The 19,386-nt window shown below is 37.8% G+C and overlaps 2 protein-coding genes across 2 annotated transcripts in view; both read left to right on the top strand.

Annotated features, from left to right (window-relative positions):
* The window catches only part of DSPP (dentin sialophosphoprotein), a 70,577-nt gene extending 59,700 nt beyond the window's left edge, over positions 1-10,877 (top strand). The window contains exon 6 of the mRNA XM_006885315.1: positions 10,873-10,877. Within this exon, the coding sequence (XP_006885377.1) occupies positions 10,873-10,877 (5 nt within the window). The remainder of the gene's footprint in view (positions 1-10,872) is intronic.
* A 178-nt stretch (positions 10,878-11,055) lies between these two features.
* Positions 11,056-19,386, top strand: DMP1 (dentin matrix acidic phosphoprotein 1). The gene is made up of 4 exons (XM_006885314.1): positions 11,056-11,113; positions 12,179-12,222; positions 15,608-15,655; positions 18,100-19,386. Exons 1-4 carry the CDS (start codon positions 11,056-11,058, stop codon positions 19,384-19,386), a joined length of 1,437 nt encoding a protein of 478 aa, XP_006885376.1.

Here is a 19,386-nt window from a genome sequence, read left to right as displayed (position 1 = left end):
TCTATGAGGTGGATTGATTCAGTGACTGGGATAATTGGGATGGGAGTGTCAGAGACAGTGGGATTGGCACAGGACAGAGCAGAGTTTAGGGCTGTTGTACATAGGCTTGCTATGAGTCACAAGTGACTCGGCACATAACAACAACAACAGATTGCAAGGAAGATAATTACTCATCTTTCTCACAGGAGTGGGTTGGTGGATTTGAACCTCATGCCTTTGGGTTGGGACTGCAACTTCTTACCACTTGACCAGCAAAGCTTGCTGTGAAAGTTATAGTCTCTGAGAATCCACTGAGGTGTGGGGAAGGTAGAAGTCAGTTACGAATTAGTTCCAACTTTGTGTCAATGAGAGTTTACAGGTTCTTGTTGTTGCTAAGTGCATTCTAGTCATTTGAGACTTATAGCGACCCTATGTTCAAGAGCCCTAAACGCCGTTCTATCCTGTGCCAACCTCACTGTCTCAAACACATTCATTCCCACGGCTCCACTCACAGAATAGATCCATCTCATCAAGGATCTCCCTCTCCTGCACCGTCCCTCCACTCTCCCAAACATGATGTCCCTCTCCAAGGACCAGTCCCTCCTTGCAACATTCCCAAAGTATGTCAGACGAAGCTTCAGAATCCTTGACTCCAGGGAACATTTTGGCTTCACCCTCTCCAGGACAAACCTGTTTGTTCTCCTAGCAGCCTGAGGAATGATGAAAAAGTTTACAGGTAAGCTAATAATTTAGCCTGTTTTTAAATGCATACAATTGCATCATCCTCAAAATTAATATTGAATACTTATTACCCAGGACCTATCCTAAGTAATAGAACTTTAAGTATGTACCATACACAAGGAAATGTCCTTGCTCTTGAGAATTTTAAATGTCAATGGTTTATCTTCTTTAAGTATTTGATAGTTGTTATAAAATTACATCTGTTGGGAAAATCACTGGAGAAGCTCAATATCAGCTGTGACAAATAGGCTAAGTGCTGATTGTGTAACAGATCATCAGCTATTCATATGCAAGTTCAAACTGAAGCTAAAGAAAGTAAAATTAAATCAACAAGAGCCAAAATTTAAACTTGAGTCTATCCCTCCTGAATTTAAAGGCCACCTCAGGAATCAGGTTTGAGGCCTTGAGTACTAATGAATGAAGACTAGATGAGCTAAGGGAGACTATCAAGAATATCGTACATGAAGAATGCAAAAGGTTATTACACAGATGGAGGAAGAAGGAAAGACCAAGAAGGATGTCAGACTCTGAATATTGTATGAGAGAACTGAAAATCCAAAGCAAAGGGAAGAAATCAAGATGTTAAAAAGTAGAGCAGAAGATTTTAAAAGGCAGCATGGCCAGACAAAGTAAAGTATTATAATGAAATGTGCAAAGAACTGGAGTTGGAAAATCAAAAGGAACGAACTAGGTCAGCATTTCTTAAGCTGAAGAAACCAAAGAACAGATTCAACCCTCAAGTTGCAATACTTAAGGATGCTTTGGGTAGAATGTTGAATGACCCAGAATGAAACAAAAGAATGTGGAAGGAGTACACAGAGGCACTATACCAAAAAGAATTGGCTGACACAGGAGAATTTAATAAAACAATATATGATCAAGAGCATATGGCAATAAAGGAGGAAGTTCAAGCTACTCTGAAGGAATTGGCAAAGAATGGAGCCCCAGGAATTGACAGTTTATCCATTGGTATATTTTAACAAATAGATCCTGCCCTGGATGCACTCACCAGATTGTGCCAACAAATTTTGAGGACAGTCATCTGACCAACTCACTGGAAGAGATCTGTAGTGTGGAAATTATTGAATAATACCATTAATATCACATGCAAACAATATCTTGCTAAAAATAATTGAGAAACAACTTGAACAGCACGTGAATAGAGAGATGCCAGATGTACAGGCTGGATTTAGAAGAGGCTGTGGCACTAGGGATATTATAGCCAATGTTAGATGGATTTTAGCTGAAAGCAGAGAGTAATGTCTGTCTGTGGTTCATTGACTATGCAAAGACATTTGTCTATGTGGATCACAACAAACTGTGGCTAACTCTGAGAAGAATGGGAGTCACAGAACACTTGATCATGCTTGTGCAAAACTTACACTTTGACCAAGAGACAGTCTTCAGAACAGAGCAAGGAAACACTGCATGGTTCAAAATTGGCAAGGGTGTATGCCAGGGATGTGTCCTATCTCCATACCTTTTCAATTTATTTGCAGAACAGATTATCCAGGAGGCTGGGCTCTATGAGGAGGAATGAGGAGTCAGGATTGTCATCAACAATCTGAGTTATGCAGATGACACAATCCTGCTCACTGAAACTGAGGAAGAACTGAAGTGCTTGGTGCAGAAGGTCAATGACTGCAGCCTTTAATATAGATTTAAACTGAACATCACCACTAGGCCAATTGGAAGCATTATGATAGATGGTGAAAATATTGAGAAAATACTAACAGCTTTGTTTGGCTTCGCAATCAACACTCTTGGTACCAGCAGCCAGGAAATCAAAAGACAAACTGTGCTGGGAAAATCTGATGTCACTCTGGAGACTAAGGTGTGCTTGATCCAAGCCATGGTCTTTGCAATTACTTGCTATGCATCAGAGAGCTGGACAATGACTAAGGATGATAGAAGAAGTATCAATGATTTTGAGTTGTGGTGCTGGAGAAGAGTATTAGAGCATGGACTGCTAAAAGAACAAACAAGCCTGTCCTGAAGAGAGTAAAACCAAGCTATTCCTTGGAGGCAAGAATTTTGAAGCTTTGTCTGACATACTTTTGGCATGTTGCCAGGAGGGACCCACCCTTGGAAAAGGTCATCATGCACAGGAGAGGAAGACCCTGGATGAGATCGGTTGACCCAGTGACTAAAATAATGGAGGTAGGTGTGTCAGAAACAATGAAATTGGCTCACGACAGAGCAGGATTCAGATCTCTTGTACATAGAGTTGCTATGAGTCCCAAGTGACTCAATGGTATATAACAACAATGACAAGAAGCTTTTATACTGTTACTTAAGCGTGCCTTTTGGGGATGTGTGTGTATATACTCCTTAAGAAGAATTTTTTTAGTTTATTTTATATTTTTAGAAGTTAAAATTATATATATATTTTCTCTTTTTTAAAAATAATTTTAATGAACATTTACAGAGAATTTGGATTTCCATTCATTCATTGCTGCACTTCTCTACTCACCCAGCCCTCTCCCCCTACCCCCTAGCTTGCTCCTCTCTTTCAAAAGTAAAAGAAAGACTCCCTCCCTGGTACACAATCCCCCTGCACCCCTCCCACTGCCCCAAGTACATTCCACTATGCAACCTTAATTGTGGATTCTTGTGATAACCTTAATACCCTATCATACATCGCTTTTAAATTATTCAGTCCCTCATCTGTTTCAGTGCAGTATACACAATTTATGCAGTTTTTCTCAGTCTTACCCCCACCCTGATATCAGTCCCATTTTACAGCAGTGGCATCATGCAATATTTGTATTTGTCCTTTTGCGACTGAAATATTTCACTCAGTATAATGTCCTCCAGGCTCACCCAATTTGAATAATATTGAATGAGTTCCTGGTGTTTCAGTGCAGCATAGTATTCCATTGTGTGAATATACCACAGCTTCTCTATCCATTCGTTTGTTGATGGGCACCTGGGTTGTTTCCAACTCCTTGCTATTCTGAACAGAGCTGCGATAAACATGGGTGTGCATATATCTGCTTGGATGTCATTGGTTTATTTTTTGAAACACATTTTTTATTGGTTTTAATACAAACTTTCCTATAAATCATGTTTTATTTATGCACTTTTTGTTTTATACAGTAGTTTATATACACTGTTTTTATATAATTACTATTAATCTATGTCTATTATCATCCCATCTTTAAAAATCCTCAGTGTATTTTTCCCATTTCTTCACCTCCATGCTTCCACTAACCTCAGCTATCCTAGTGATTTCCCCATTGTGGTGTTGACTTTTTTAGCAATTAACTTAGTCCCCTCTAATGTCCAGCTAATTTAACTGTAGATACATGGTCTTGCAAATCATCAACAGCTGTGGGACTAGGATGAGAGAGAGAGAGAGAGAGAGAGAGAGAGAGAGAGAGAGCGAGAGAGCGCTTCCCACTCTGGGAAGCAAGAGAACGGAGGAGAGCAAGACTTGAGTGTGATTGTAGCAAAAGCCTGTTGAGATCTAGATCCTGGTGCTGAGGGCCTGGTGATGGTGGTGGAAGACTGTGGCATTGCTTTGGAGAAACTATGGCAAGACATGAACTGAGGCTTCTTGCATTTGTGCTGGCCTCAAGAAAAGATTTTGCTGTTCTTGCAAGATGCTTGTAGGAGAAGCTAACTTATAACTGCTCTGAAGCAAAACTTGCTGGATGATTCAGGAAAACAATGGCTTCTTGAATTTTCTTGCTGAACTGAAACCAGAGCCTGGACTAATTGAGGAATTGTGCCTTGGGACTGCTGGACTAAATCTTGGATTTGCATTGGGTGATATTCTTTGTCTCCCTCACTTTTCAACTTATTTCACTAATAAATCTTATTCTTGGTACCAAAACTGTGAGTCTTTGAGTTAATAATGAATAAATGAACCTCTTGCTGCTGCTGTGGCTCTAGAGGGACCATGATGCTGGACTATGGCTATTTATCTGCTTTCTGCTCTGAGCAGTGAGGGGCTGTGCCATTCTCACTCCTTCTGGCCCTATCAGAAAGATACTTATGACCCTGTGCCCTCTTATACCATTTTCTGCTCTTTTGGCCACTACTTCCTCTTTTTCTGCCTTCTTCTCCTTTTGAATATTTATACACATCTTGGTCACTTAACCTTCTATTTTCACAATAATGGTCTTATGTATTATTTGCCTTTATGAGACTGAGTTAGTTCATTCAGCATAATGCTCTCTGGCCTCTCCCATGTTATATATTGTTTTATGAAATCGTTGCTCCTGAGTGTTGCCTTACAACAACACTCCAATAGGACAGAATAGGACTGCTCCATAGATTTCTCTTTGCTATAAATTTTTACAAGAGTTGAACACTAGATCTTTTCTCCCACGGAGGTGATGATAAGTTTGAACTGTCAACCTTTTAGTTAATAGCTGAACACTTTAACAGAGTTCTAGTAGATAACTTTCCATCCATTCCATTATCTTTTCAATAATTTCTCTTTCAATTTATATCCTGAAAATTGGTTTCTTTTGTGCTACTCAGTTTTTCTTCCCCTTAATCTATTTCTGATTCAAAGAATCACTAGGGCTAAAGCCAAAACACAGCAAGCAGTTGGTAGAGAAACAAGGGCTAGAATTAAATTCTTTCTGACTAAATACAAAAGTTACTTGGGAAGATGCTTTAACATTTCCAGTGAAAACTTCATTAGAGTAGTAAAAATTTGCAACTTGGTCTATGAGGCAAATGGGAAGAAAAGAATATGAGAAGTAGATGGTAAAAAGAGGAAAAGAGAGAAAAAAAAAACCCTTGTATTTGCAACACAACAATTTTAAGGGAAATCTAGTATTTTAGAAGCTTCCATCATGTACAACCTGGAAATGTACATTAACAGGAAACTGTCTACCCACCTCATGACCATCTTTTTCCCCACCTTGGTCTGGTGGGATTTTACAGTGGGTGGGAGATATGGTCATTGTTTATAATACTCATAAGTCTGCATGGATGTGAATGACATATATTTAGAAATCAAAATAAAGCTTTAGGAAGATCTTCAATTTAATGGAAACTAGTCTAGTCATTTGGGAACCACAAGAGCTCTTTAGGGAAACTCAGCCTCTGCACACTGGAGGAAGCGTGGGTGTACTGGAGTCCCGGTGACACCTTGTGATGTCAGTCACCCCCAGGCCAAGGCTGATTGGCTGAGACAAGCTGAAGCAGAGTTTAAATTCATCAGGGAAGTATTCAGGATATCAACACACAAGAGTGACTCCATTGGGAACAGATTTCCTCAGCAAGAACCTCAACCTGATTTTTTGAGACTTTTTGGGAAAAGTCTTGGTGAACCGAAGAAGGTAAGACAATTTCATCTTTTATTTCTGTGCTTTTATGACTTTCACTGCATTGATTGAGAACTATTATATGTGTATCCACATTTGAGAACTATTATATGTGTATCCACATTTCAGATATTATATCATGCAGAGAGAAATGAGAAGAGCTATGCCTTCAGATACAACCATTCATAATTTTGAGCTGGCTGTTTATACTACAGTAATGAGTAATATGAAAATGACAAGCCAGTCACTAGAGCCTGCTGTTTTTCTGTGCAATACTTTAGATTGCTTCATAGTACTTCTGAAAGGTTATGTTTCGTTTGATGCAGATAGATTATTTTGAAGTTTAGTTTTAATACACAGAACAAACAAAACTTTTATATTTAGGTTTTCATAGGTGTCAGGATGCCCAGGGCCTATAAGACACTGTGAAGAATGGAACTATATTGGCAGGAGTTTCAATATGAAATCCTTGCATTTAAAATCCATTTAATGGTATCCATTTAGGTATTCAATGATCTGCATTATGAATAAAGTAACTGAAAGAAGATGTGAAATAATAAAGTCAACCAGAGCATAATGATTATCACATTTTTATGTTGTTTAGCTCATCCTGCATGTATGCATGTTGCCTTACATGAAGTCAGAATTCAATAAAAGCGGAATTTAATTTTCTCATAAAACATTTTCCGATGTAGAAGATTTATTCACTTAAATACTCATGTCCATATTTATTTTCATTTGCTCTATATATTCCACTTCTTAGTCTATATAAGTGGGTTTGTCTTTTACAACAGAGAATAGGAGTTATGGTCAGGTAATATGTTTCTGTATGACATTTAGAGAATCTCAGATCTTCCAGAAACTGTCTTCTCTAGGTATAACCACTTCAGGTTAGGCAAGTTTACTGTTCAACTCAAGGTTAAATAGACTATTCTGCTTTGATATGAGTGATTCAAAACATGTAAGTATAGAAACAGTCTTCTAAAAGGTATTAGTTATTTAGTCTGCCTCAAAACGGTAGTATGCATCGGCATGCTTCAGATACTTGGAGATGTTTCAAATTTATGCTTAATTTAAGGGCATTTTGTAGCTATTTTACAGAGATTTAAAGCACATGATGCTGAATTGATTGATTTCCTGATCATGTAACTGAAAATTTTAGATAGTTTTACTGATCAGTGTCTTTGATTTTTCTGAATTTAGAGTTCATATCTTAACCATTTTCTAATTTACTTTCAAATATTAATAAATAAGTTCTACCTAACAGAGGTTCTGAGCAATTGAATTTTTAATAATCTTACTGTATATAAGACCAGTTTATTAACACAACTGTTGCGCATTCAGGAAGCTCTGGTGGCCTAGTAGGTAGGGAGTTAAAAGGTGGACAGTTCGAATCCACTAGCCCCTCAGTGGGAGAAAGAAGAGCAATTTCTTCCCACACAATTTGTACTCTCTGAAAATCTGCTGAAGGGTCAAGCAATCAAGGAGTTTTTTAATTTTACTTTCAACATCTAGAACAGTAAATACTTTTGCTCAATAAATATTGGTGACTGCTGAATAAACATATTCTTTAGTATCATTGAGGATAAATATACCAAAACATAAATTAGCATTATCAAGTCCGATAAATTGCTTTGATAGTAAGCCAAAGTATGTATTTTTTTCTTTCTTTTTCTTTTTTAGACTCTTTTCTCTCAACTCACATAAAAGAAAATAGGCACTTTGCAAGTGAATTTTAATTTTGAGGAAATTCCAGAACTCATTTTCTTATTTAGGAGCCCAAAGAAGTTTTGAATAAACTTGAAATCTGAACTGTATTTCTTCCTGTAGCTCTTAAATTTGAGTTTTTTTCAAAAAGAAAAACTCAGAGGCAAAACACAAAATTTAAATTATTTGTAATATAGAGCCCTGAAAGCAGGTGCAACTCACATAATAGTTGTTAATTTCCTTTTGTTACATGTTGTCACTGTAGAAATAACCTTTACCTATTAATGAAGAAAAAGGGTTTCTTCATTAAGAAAGGATCCATTAAAAAGGATTCCAGACACCTATTTAAAATTTAACTATTTTGCTAGTTTCTTACGCAGAATAAAGCTACTAATTATTCACTTCTATTGTTTGCAGCTTAAGAGTTGATACTGATACAAGTTTAGAGTTTCTTTTTGGCAATACACTGAACAAAATATAATTAATCTTACAAAAATCTCAATTCAAAACCTAGTATAATGTTTAGGAAACTCTGGTCTATAGAGCTTTGGACTGTTAACCAAAAGTTGTGCCTCTTTGACTGTTTGTACCCAACAGTTGCTCCACAGGAAAAAAGATGAGCAATCTATTCCTGTACAATTTACAGCCTTGGAAACCCACTAGAAGGTCAGAGAGGGGGCAGCTTTGGTGCAAAGACAGTGGGCTTGTGAGAGTTTTAATATAATATTTAAGGTCTAGCTTTTCTTAATGTCTACTGCGGGACTATATTTTTCAGGAGGCAACATCAACTCTCTTAGGACCTAAAGTTACTTTTGTTTTTATCTACCATGTTTCCATTTGGAAAAAGTTTGCTGTAGGTCAGGGTGCTAAGTGGCAGTCTTAGAAGCATGAGGAGGTCAGTTCCTCTTTCTTACAGATCAATTATGTTAACAATGGAAGCACCTTTGGTAAACATCTAAGAACTTGAAAAATGGCTTGATTGTTAGAACTAATGGAAGGAGCATCACTTGGATTTGTCTTTCTTTATGCATACCTATGGTTTGTTTTTTTATTGTTGTTGTTGATATTCAGTAAAGTATGTGCAAAAAATTTCTCAAATAATACTAAAAACAAAGATTATTGTTGTTGTTGTTATGTGACATTGTGTTAGAACTGACTTCTATCTGACCTTTCAGTTGATTTTCAGAGACTGTGAATCTCATGGGTGGAGATTACTCATCTTTCTCCTGGGGAGAAGCTGATGCATTTAAACCACTTGCCTTTGAGTTGGCAGCACAAGTCTTTACAAATATACTTAAATAAAAGAACACAAAAACTAACTTGTAAAAATGGGTAATGATCATGATATAAATTAGACACTCCTGTTCGACTATTTGAATTGTGTGAAGGTAAAACTGAACTGAGGAATTATTTCCTTCTCCTTTATCTTGTTATGTGCTGTGCTGTCCAGTCACCTGTGACTCATAGTAACCCTATGAACAGCAGCTCTGATTTCTGCCCTGTCCTTAGCCAGTCTCACTAATTCGAACACAGCAACCCCATTGCTCCAGTCACTGTATCAGTCCATCTCATCTGACGTCCTTGTCTCCTGCACTGTCCCTCCACCTTTCCAAGCATGATGTCCTTCTCCAGGGACCAGTCTCTCCTTTATTTTAGATTTCCTATTTTCTGGAATATACTTTTCAGAGGATTAGATGACTCAAAGAAGACACTGAGTGTCTCAGACACCTTATTGAGCAATCATACTTGTTACTTTGTGTTAATATGTGTATTTAAAACTAATTTTAAGGGAGCTCTGGTGGCCTAGTGGAAAGAAGCTGCACTGCAATCCCAGAGGTATGTGGTTCGAATCCACCAGATGCTCTGCTGGAAAAGGTGGGACAATCTCCTCCTGTACCAGTCAGATCCGATTTGATGGTACACACACAATTAATAATAAAATTTAAAAAATTAATTTAAAAGAATTTTTGAAAGACTAAAACAGTTTTTATAAATTTAAAGCATTTTGGTTTTCCATAAATTCATACTCTGACATTTTACTGACATCATACTTTGACATTTTATTATACTAATGACCATTGATTAATTAATTAAAATACCTGATCAACCTCTTTTGTACATTGCTTTTTTTCTTTACTCAACTTATGTGTGTATGTATTAATTGTCAATTAAGAGCGAAAATCACTTGGGGACTTTTCAAAACTGACCTCTTTGTCCACCTCTCAATACTCTGGAAGGGAGCTTGTGCATTAGTTTTTATTTTTTTAAGATTCCTAAGTGATATTAGTTTACCACCAGCATGGAGAATTGCTGGCTTAGATATCTTGAAATTGGTACAGTAAATATTTAACTTTTTTATAAAAAAATGAAGTCTGAAATAAACTCATAGGATGGTTTTAAAAAAAATGTACAGGTGCCCATTTGATAGGCATGTTAGGGCAGCTAAAAGGACCTACTATACTGCAAAGCAGGTTATTTTCTTTTAAAGAATTTCAATAACTTTTTCCATTACAATTAAGTACATCTATTATTAGACATGAAACAAATTATTTTCCAAATCCCACCAATTCTTAAAGTGTGAAACCAAGCCACCCTCTAGGAAAGGACGGTTTTGTTTGTCCAGCTTCTCTCAGCATGACTGAGAAGTGTACCCCAAACCTTTAATCAGTTCTAGTTCCAGAGTACCACGGATGACACAGAATTTAGCATAACCCTGTATAATATATGACTAAATAGTTTACAGTAGATATTAAGAGCTTTCTGAACTGTAATATGAAGGTCACCATAATACAGCTCCTATAAACCAAGGATATAATGCAAAAATTATGGGTTTTTTTTTCCCCAGACATTAATATGTGTTTGTTACAGTTACTTATAAGTCATTTGTGTGTACAGGCCAAGACAAATGCTCAATATTATGTCAGTAAACAGTGTTTTGGGGGGAATGCATTCATCAGGTTGCTTAACTACTGGAAAATTAGTCTGAATTCATGTGAATGCTTAGAAATGTCTTGATTCACATTTCTCTTATTTTTGTCAGATCTTTCCATTACATTTTTTTTAAATAATATGGTAAACATATAGATAACAAATCATTTTCCCATTTCTATAATCTTCACATGCATACATGTGGCATTAAATATACCTCCCCTTATTTTAGATTAAGAATAAGTGAAAAAAATGTTGGAAGATCTTTTCATAGAAATTATTTCCATTTAGCGCTTAAGACTGAGTTGTTTTGTAAATGAGAAAAAAATGTTGAGAAACGAAGCTAAGACTATTTCTGTAGCCTGGAACAATACATCTTGTGTTTTTCATCACAGGAACAGCACCACACTCGGCCATGAAGACCAGCCTCTTCTTCGTGTTCCTTTGGGGCTTGTCCTGTGCTCTTCCAGTAAGTGTACCTAAAACACCACAATTTTTCTTTTCTAATGAATCTGGTGGACTAGTAGCAAGAAGCTGCACAGCAATCCCAAAGGCATGCAATTCAGGGCCACCAGCTGCTCTGTGGGAGAAGGATGGGCAGTCTCCTCCCTTGCAATTAACTGCCTCTGAAATCCTGCTGGAGGGTCAATTCCAACTTGATGATACACAACAACAACAACATGATTCAAGGTGGCTGTCAGTGTTTTGTTGTTCTGTACAATCAAATTGATTCTGACTCAGAGTGACCCTATACTCATTGCTGTCAAAACAAAGCCAACTCACAGCTGACTGGCCAAAATGTTTTCAAAAGGTTTGCATTACTCTGAAGGAAGCCTATCTCTCTCATTAAGCAACTGATGGATTCAAACCACTTTTCTTTGGGTTAGCAATGAAACTCCTTACCCACTAGCCCACCAGAGCTCCCTAGCGATCCTAAAGGACATGGTAAAATTATCCCATAGATTTTACTGGAAGCAGACTAAGATTCCTTAGGCATCTATGCTCTTTAAAACATCATCCAACTTATTCCTAATTCTGTTCAAATACCATTCACATACCCATTTTTCTTCCTTATAAACAATGATTCTCAAAAAGTTCTCCCTATCAGTAGCAACAAAGACCTTTTTTAAAAAAAAAATCAAATTCTTGTGTCCAGCCTCAGCTCTAATGAAGAATCTCGGGATAGGGTATATCAATCTGAGCTTGCCTCCAGGTGATTCTGATGCATTTAAGACCACTGCTAGAAACCGTTGAGTGGAACCCACGGATTTGGGAGTATACTCTGCTACTATCAGAAAAGTTGAAAGTCTAAGTTCAACCAGAGACAACTTGGGAAAAATGCCTAGTGATCTGCTTCCAAAAGGCCACAATAATTGAAAAGCCTATGAAGCACAATTCCACTCTGATATGCATGAGTGACCATGAATTGGAGTTGATTCAATGGCATGGTGACTAGGCGTCTTATTGCTCTCATCTTAATAGCAATTGTCTTCAAAATTGCCTTATGAATTGACCACAATGCTTAATTTTTCAGGTAGCCAGGTATCAAACCCCTGAATCTGAAAGCTCTGAAGAATGGAAGGTATGTAGAAAATTTATTTTGGTGGGAGGGGGATGTTTTAGTTCTGATAGATTACAATCAAATTGACTTCACTGAGGAGTTTGTGAGGAGTTCTGGTGGCGGAGTGGTAAAGAATTGCTCTGCGAAAGTAGAAGTGTGTGGTTTGAATTCACCAGCTGTGCCATGGGGAAAATGCAGGCAATCTCCTCCCTTCCTTTACTGCCTTTAAAAACCTGCTGGAAGATCAGCTATAAGTCAATTTTGACTTGATTGTATATAACAATAACAAATCATTTCACAAGTACTATCATAGCTTAAAATATAGGAAGAAACAGGTAGATGAAGTTATAATTTCTAGTCAATATGAGATTATTTAGTTTATATCATACTTCATATACAACTTAATACTACTATTTGGTAAGGCAGTCTTTACACTTCTACCTCCTTTTAGCTTTATTCGTAAAGGAATGTGTATAGTAGTACCTGGTAGATGACATATGTATAAGAAGACAGGCGGTCAAGTCTTGGAAAGTGTTATGCACTATTCCAAGTTTTTACATGTATTAACTTCTTCATGTTCACAACAACTTTATAGTTTAAATGTTACTTTATTCCCATTTTACAAATGAGAAAACTGAATCATAAAGAGTAACCAAGTTTACTAGGTTATGTGGTTAATAAGTGCTAAAGTTAGACTTTCAACCTATGTTGCACTGACTCCCACTAACATCCTCTACAGGGGCTAAGTGTAGAAAGTTAGTGCATTTTTTTTAAAAAATTATACTAATTTATTTACAAAATTAAAACACATTGTTTTCAAGAATAGATTCTTTTGATTTCTCTCACCCTCCACCATCAAATTGTACAAACTCATGATTAATACCCCCTCCTGTGCACATCTTCATCCCTCTGCTTCCACCCTCTCCCACCCTTCTTGGATGCTTATATTCATTCTACTATAATACAATATTTATCCATGTGTGGCTGAGTTAGTTCACTCAGCATAATGCTCTCCAGCCCCTCTCAAGTTAAATAATAATTTACAATGTTATTGCTCCTGCGTGCTGCATAGTATTCCATTGTGTGAATGTACCATAATTTCTCAATCCATTTGTTTGTGGTTGGACATTTGGGCTGTTTCCAGGTTCTTCCGATGGTGAATAATGCTGCTGTGAACATTGGTGTACAAATTTTTGTTTGTGCCTCAGTTCTCATTTTCTCAGGGTATATTCCAAGTAGTGGAATAGTTGGGTCATATGGAATTTCTAGGGTTAGCTTTTTGAGGGTGTGCCAAACTGCCTTGCAGAATGGTTGTGCCATTTTACAATCCCACCAATAATGTATAAGAGTTTCTTTCTCGCCACATCCTCTTCAACATTTATTACTTGCTGCCCTCTTAAACTTTGCCACTGTTAGTGGAGTGAGATGGTACCTGTGGTTTTGATTTGCATCTTTCTAATTGCTAGTGATTTGCAGCATTTCTTCATGTATCTGTTTACCATTCAAATATTTTCCTCTATGAAAATCATTTCCGTTTCTTTTGCCCATTTTGTAATTGGGTTTTGGTGTGTTTGATTTTTGTTTGTTTGTCTGTTGTGGACGCCCAGGAGTATTCTGTAAACTTTTGTTATAAGATTCTTGTCTTGTCTGAAATGGTATTACCAAATGTTTGTTCCCAGTATGTAGGTTCAGCATCAGAAGTAGAAGTTAAAATTTTATCCCGAATGGCATCATGTATTTTTTCTTAAACCTGCTGGAATTTGTATATTATACAATTTGGTCCCAAGAATCTTAGTTGGTGACCCGGGAATGTCTGCGGTTTAAAGTAGAGATATATATAGGCCAGTTAATTTAAAGGCAGTCACTATATTTCCTCCCTCTCATTCCAGCAGAATAAGAGTAGCACAAATATGTTGTTTCCCACTCATGGTAGGAGACAAAGACCAATATCTCCACCTCATAATTCCTAATGATAACTTACTGTAATTGTTTTTGTTGCTGTTAGGTGCCTTCGAGTCACTTGTGCATCATAGTGACCCTATGCACAACAGCCCTGAAACCTGCTCTATGCTGTGCTCTGGTCCTTGGAGAGGGACATCATGCTTGGAAGGGTGAAGGGACGGAGAATGAGAGGGAGACCATTGATGAGATAGCTTACAACAATGGAGACTACTTTCTAGTTTAGGGCCCTATAGCCCAAGGGCAATGATGATTAGAGCTCCTTCTTCTAAAGGAGACATTGCAGGTGGGCATGTTGAAGACATGCTAACAACAGCCCCTCCCTGCTCTACTTGGCCTATTTGGTGTTCACAGCCTTTGCTTGGCATTGCTGTGCTCTCAGAACTCACCCTGGCTCTTGCTCTTGTTAGGTGCATCCCAACTGGTTCCAATAGCAACCAAAAGTGACTCAAGTATTGTATAGGTCTTGCAAGAGTAGACTCAATTGGAACTATGGATAACTGAGCCTTAGATTTAGCATCTGTGAGCTTATATGACTCTCAACTCAATGCTGTCTACTCTTGAATCTTATAAAGTAGATGTTTTAAAAACTGATGATCTCTTTAGTTCACATCACATTGAATAGTTCTCAAGAAGTTTCCACAGTTTTCAGCTGATTCTATCCTCATAGCAACTCTGTGAGGTAATCAAATTTTATGTTAATTTTTCCAACTTATAAATAAGAATCTGAAGGAAAAATGTGTGACGTGAACTGCCTGAAGCTCACACAGGTTTGTCAATGCATTAGTTTACCCGTTACCTAGTGCTCAAACTAAGTTGATCAAGTTAATTCAAACATAAATATATTAAAAAATATGGATACTGAATTGCAAGGCTTTCCCCATATTATATTTTTTTCAGGGTTGCATGAACAGCCAATCAGCCTTTTAAAAGTTTTAAGGTGGGGTCCTGATGTGGTTTGGACATTTTTTTGCTTTCTGTGAGTGAAGTGTCAGAAATAAGTATTCTTTAAAAAAAACCAAAAAAAACAAAAACCCAGCTGTTTTATAATCTCAAATATTTTTTCAATAGTTTTACCATAAAATTTCATTATTCTCTATGCAAATGTAAAATATATGTCAACAAACCAAAAAAACCCTATAAAACCTCCCCTAAAACTATTCTATTTGCAATGTGAATGACGTAAACAATGGTGAAGGAATAACTTGGTTCCCTCCCTTTCTGCAGGCCCAGTTGACTCAGACACCAACACCACCTTCGGTAACTATTTATTTTTGTCATAAACATCTTATGAAATAGCTTACTTCTGATACTCTTTCCATCATGTTTATGCCATTCTGGAAGTAGTAAATCCAAACCACAAACAATTGTTATGTGTCATACTTTTTTCTTTCCTGAACAATTACTAAAAAGAAAAAATAAACTTTTTTCTTTTCCCTCTTTTCAGGGGAGCAGTGAGTCATCAGATGAAAGTAAAGTTAGCTCAGAGGACCAGGTAATTAAGCAGATCTTTCTGAACTATTCGGGCTACTTAGGAAATGGAGGAGGTGATGTTAGATTAAATTACCTGGAAACAGTTCTAAATATAATATTTTCTAAACATTGGTTATGTTGGCTAAGTGGTTCTATAAAATAAGAAGGTAACAGGGAGTGGGGAGACTTTAGGGGTTGTGGACATGCTGTTCATTTAAAATGTATCACCAGAGCTGGAATGTACACGTTGTGGCCTTATGTTAAAAGCAAAACAAAGCAAAGACACAGATGCATATACCTAAATGTGATCACTGACTATGTGAAAACTCCTATAAGAGCTCACTTGTCTTTCTAGAATGCTGCTCTTATAACTTGGAGCTGTTCACATCAGGCAGGGGAAAAAAATTTAAAATTCTGGCAAACAAGAAGTTCCTGCTGGGCCTGGACGCCTCCATGTCCAGGATCCTGTTGGTGAAAGGAAAGGGAGAGCCCTGAGGAGCAGCTAATGAAATAGCTCCTTTGGAAACAACTTTTTAAATTTAAATTAGGTCTGTCTGTAACTCAGGGAGTAAGAAAAACTAGAACAACCATGGTTAGTAAGCGATTTACTCCTAGAAGTTGACATTTACTTAAAGACTAGTGTTTTGTTTTGATGTTTGTTTTCATTTGTCCAAGATAAAAAGGTATTACTTTCTAAGAAGTTCTGTCATTTTGGCTAAATTTCACATTTTGGGGGTTCTAGAGATTTGGGGAACCATACTCCTCCATGGAAATGTAACCCATGCTGTACCCTACATCTTGTCAGAGATGGAAAGGGAATCATTAGGGGTTTTTTTTTGTTTGTTTGTTTTGGGTGTTTTTTTTTTTAAATTATTATTAACTTCAATGAAAGTTTACAGAGACTTTGGATTTGAATCATTAGGTTTTATATCCCTTTCCCCCAAAGGTTTGTCAAAAGAATATTTTTTAAAAAATTTTAAATTAGAGAAATACTCTTTTCTGAAGATTTTGTGATTTTTTTTTTCCTCAATGTTCTCTAAACTGTTTAATGAGGGCAAAAGTCCCTGCTTGGAAGGGATGTGATTGGTGCCTCATAGTATGTGCTAAACAATAAACAACTTCAATTCCAGCATACCATACTAGAACTCCAGGGATGGAAGGGATGCCATTAGTATTCCCAAACCAAAACTCAGATTTGATCAGTGGAGGCATGTACAATGGGAGAGGCGGGAGGGTACTACAACTACAACTAATCACTGTTGCAGAATATAGTTAATAAGAGTGGATTTGACTTTATTGAGAATGAAGGCTTACTTGTTTTCGTTCACTGTGGTCACCTCTGATCTCAGACTTAAGAGTCAAGCTACCCTGCTAGTCATAGGACTTACAGTCTTCTGGTTGAATCTTTTATAGACAAATCTTTGCTTATGCAAATGAGGTGTAAATGTGATTTGAGTGAAGTGCTTGTATTTTACTTTTATTTAACTGGATAATTTTGTCCTTTCATCCTAGTGAAATTTGGTTTAGAATTACATATATAAAAAACCAAACCAAACCAACAGAAATAACTTGGGACATTTAATAGTAAAGCCAAAAACACACATTTTAATTTAAGCTAATTAAACTAATGTGTGAGCATTATGGAACTTACTGCTGTGGAGTAAATTCTAACTCACAGTGACCCTTCATTGTGGGAAGAGATGGCCCATCTTTCTCCCAAGGAGTAGTTGGTAGATTTGAACCACTGACCTTTCAATTAACAGCCCAATATGTTATATACAAAACTTCCAGTAACAAACAGTTCACAGAAAATTTTCTGAGCCTTTCCTTTAAGTAATTAGAATGACATTAGCTATTTGGATCAAATAAATTTAAAAGTGATCTAGTGGTAAGAAACTGCACTGCAATCTCAAAGGTATGTGGTTTAAATCCTCCAGCTTCTCTCCAGTATGATGTAGTTGTATCAGAACTGACCTGTAGCTGACCCTCCAGCAGGTTTTCAGAGGCAGTTAATCACACTGGAAAAGATTGCCCCATCTTTCTGCTGTGGAGGAGGGGTGACCTAGAACTGTGTGCCTTCAAGATTGCAGTGTAGCTTCGTGCCACTAGGTCACCAGAGCTCTCCAGTATAAGGATAGGTAATTACCTCCTGTGTCATTTACTGGCTCTGAAAACTCACTGGAGGGTCAACTCTGAGTCAATTGTAACGCAATGACACACAAGAACAACAACAAAGTGGTTTTGAGTAAATTTTTATATTCTTGAATGAAGTGTGAGGATGCAAAATGGCTTGAATTTGGTTCTTCTCCTTTTGCTTGTTTAACCTTTTATAGAGATGCAGAAATAAAATTGATCTTGTGTTAGAGGAAGGAGGAAGCAGAAAGAGCTTTAAAAGGCAGTAGTAGATCACTGCTTCTGTAATAAATTCCTTGAAGACTAACTGTGTCTATTAACTCCAACCTCCAGGCAAATGAAGACCCCAGTGACAGCACTGAGTCAGAGGAGGGCCTGGACCCTGATGGCCGTCAGTACACTCATAGACCAGCGGGTGGCCTCTCCAGGAGTGGTGGAAAAGGAGATTATAAAGATGAGGAGGAGGATGACAGTGGAGATGACACTTTCGCTGATGAGGACAATGGCATTGGCCCTGACGAGGGACAAGATGGAGGAAACATCAGACTTGAAAGTGATGAAAACTCTTCAGACGCCACACAATCCAGTGAAGACAGCACTCTCCAAGCGGATGAAAGTGCCCAAGACTCAACTCGTGAGAGTGACAGTGAGGAGCACTGGATGGGAGGTGGCAGTGAGGGGGACAGTAGCCATGGGGATGGCTCCGAGTTTGATGATGAAGGGATGCAGAGTGATGACCCAGACAGCATCAGGAGTGACAGGAACCTTTCTAAAATGATTGGTGCTAATCTCAAATCAAAAGAATCCAAAACAAATATTCAGGACTCACATGGCAGCCAATCTGTGGAGTATCCTAAGAGAAAATTTTTCAGAAAGTCCCACATTTCTCAAGAAGATGACAGAATAGAGCTTGAGGACAGCAACACGATGGAAGATGTTCAGAGTGACTCCACAGAAAATAGCAGCTCCAAGGATGTTGACCTCAGCCCATCCAGAGAAAATAGCGACTCTCAAGAAGACAGCAAGGAGAGTGAATCTCAGGAAGACAGCCAAAATGGCCAAGACCTCAGCAGTGAATCTAGTCAAGAAGGTGACCTCCCATCTCAAGAAAACAGTAGTGAATCTCAGGAAGATGGAGTGAGTGAGTCCAGGGGTGATAACCCAGATGAAAACACCAGCAACCATTCAGAAGATGACCAGGAAGACAGTGACTCCAGTGAAGAAGACAAACCCTCCCATTCAGAAAGTGAATCCAGAGAGGAACAAGCTGACAGTGACTCCAATGAAAGCCTGAGATCCTCTGAGGAAAGCCCAGAGTCCACAGAAGATGAGAACAGCTCCAGCCAGGAGAGTCTCCAATCACAGAGTGCCTCCACAGAGAGCCAGAGTGACGAAAGCCAGTCTGAGGAGGACAGCCAGTCGACAGAAGATGACAACAGTGATTCTCAGGACAGTAGTAGATCAAAAGAAGACAGCAACTCTACTGAGAGCACATCGAGCAGTGAGGAAGACGGCCAAACCAGAAACCTTGAGATAGAAAGCAGAAAATTAACAGTGGATGCTTATCACAACAAACCCAGAGGAGACCAAGATGACAATGACTGCCAAGATGGCTATTAA

Source organism: Elephantulus edwardii, unplaced genomic scaffold, assembly GCF_000299155.1.
Source record: "Elephantulus edwardii isolate Elephantulus edwardi_28Jun2011 unplaced genomic scaffold, EleEdw1.0 scaffold00042, whole genome shotgun sequence".
Classification (NCBI taxonomy): Eukaryota; Metazoa; Chordata; class Mammalia; order Macroscelidea; family Macroscelididae; genus Elephantulus; species Elephantulus edwardii.
The sequence above is the reverse complement of the archived record's forward strand: the minus strand, read 5'-3'. Positions and strand labels throughout refer to the sequence as shown.

Bases quoted from the DNA above. Each gene is read 5' to 3' on its own strand.
- DMP1 (XM_006885314.1), top strand. From the start codon at position 11,056: ATGAAGACCAGCCTCTTCTTCGTGTTCCTTTGGGGCTTGTCCTGTGCT. The intron at 11,114-12,178 runs GTGTACCTAAAA...TTTTTCAGGTAG, and splicing joins GTCCTGTGCTCTTCCAGTAA to CCAGGTATCAAACCCCTGAA. The intron at 12,223-15,607 runs GTATGTAGAAAA...CCCTCTTTTCAG, and splicing joins AAAGCTCTGAAGAATGGAAG to GGGAGCAGTGAGTCATCAGA.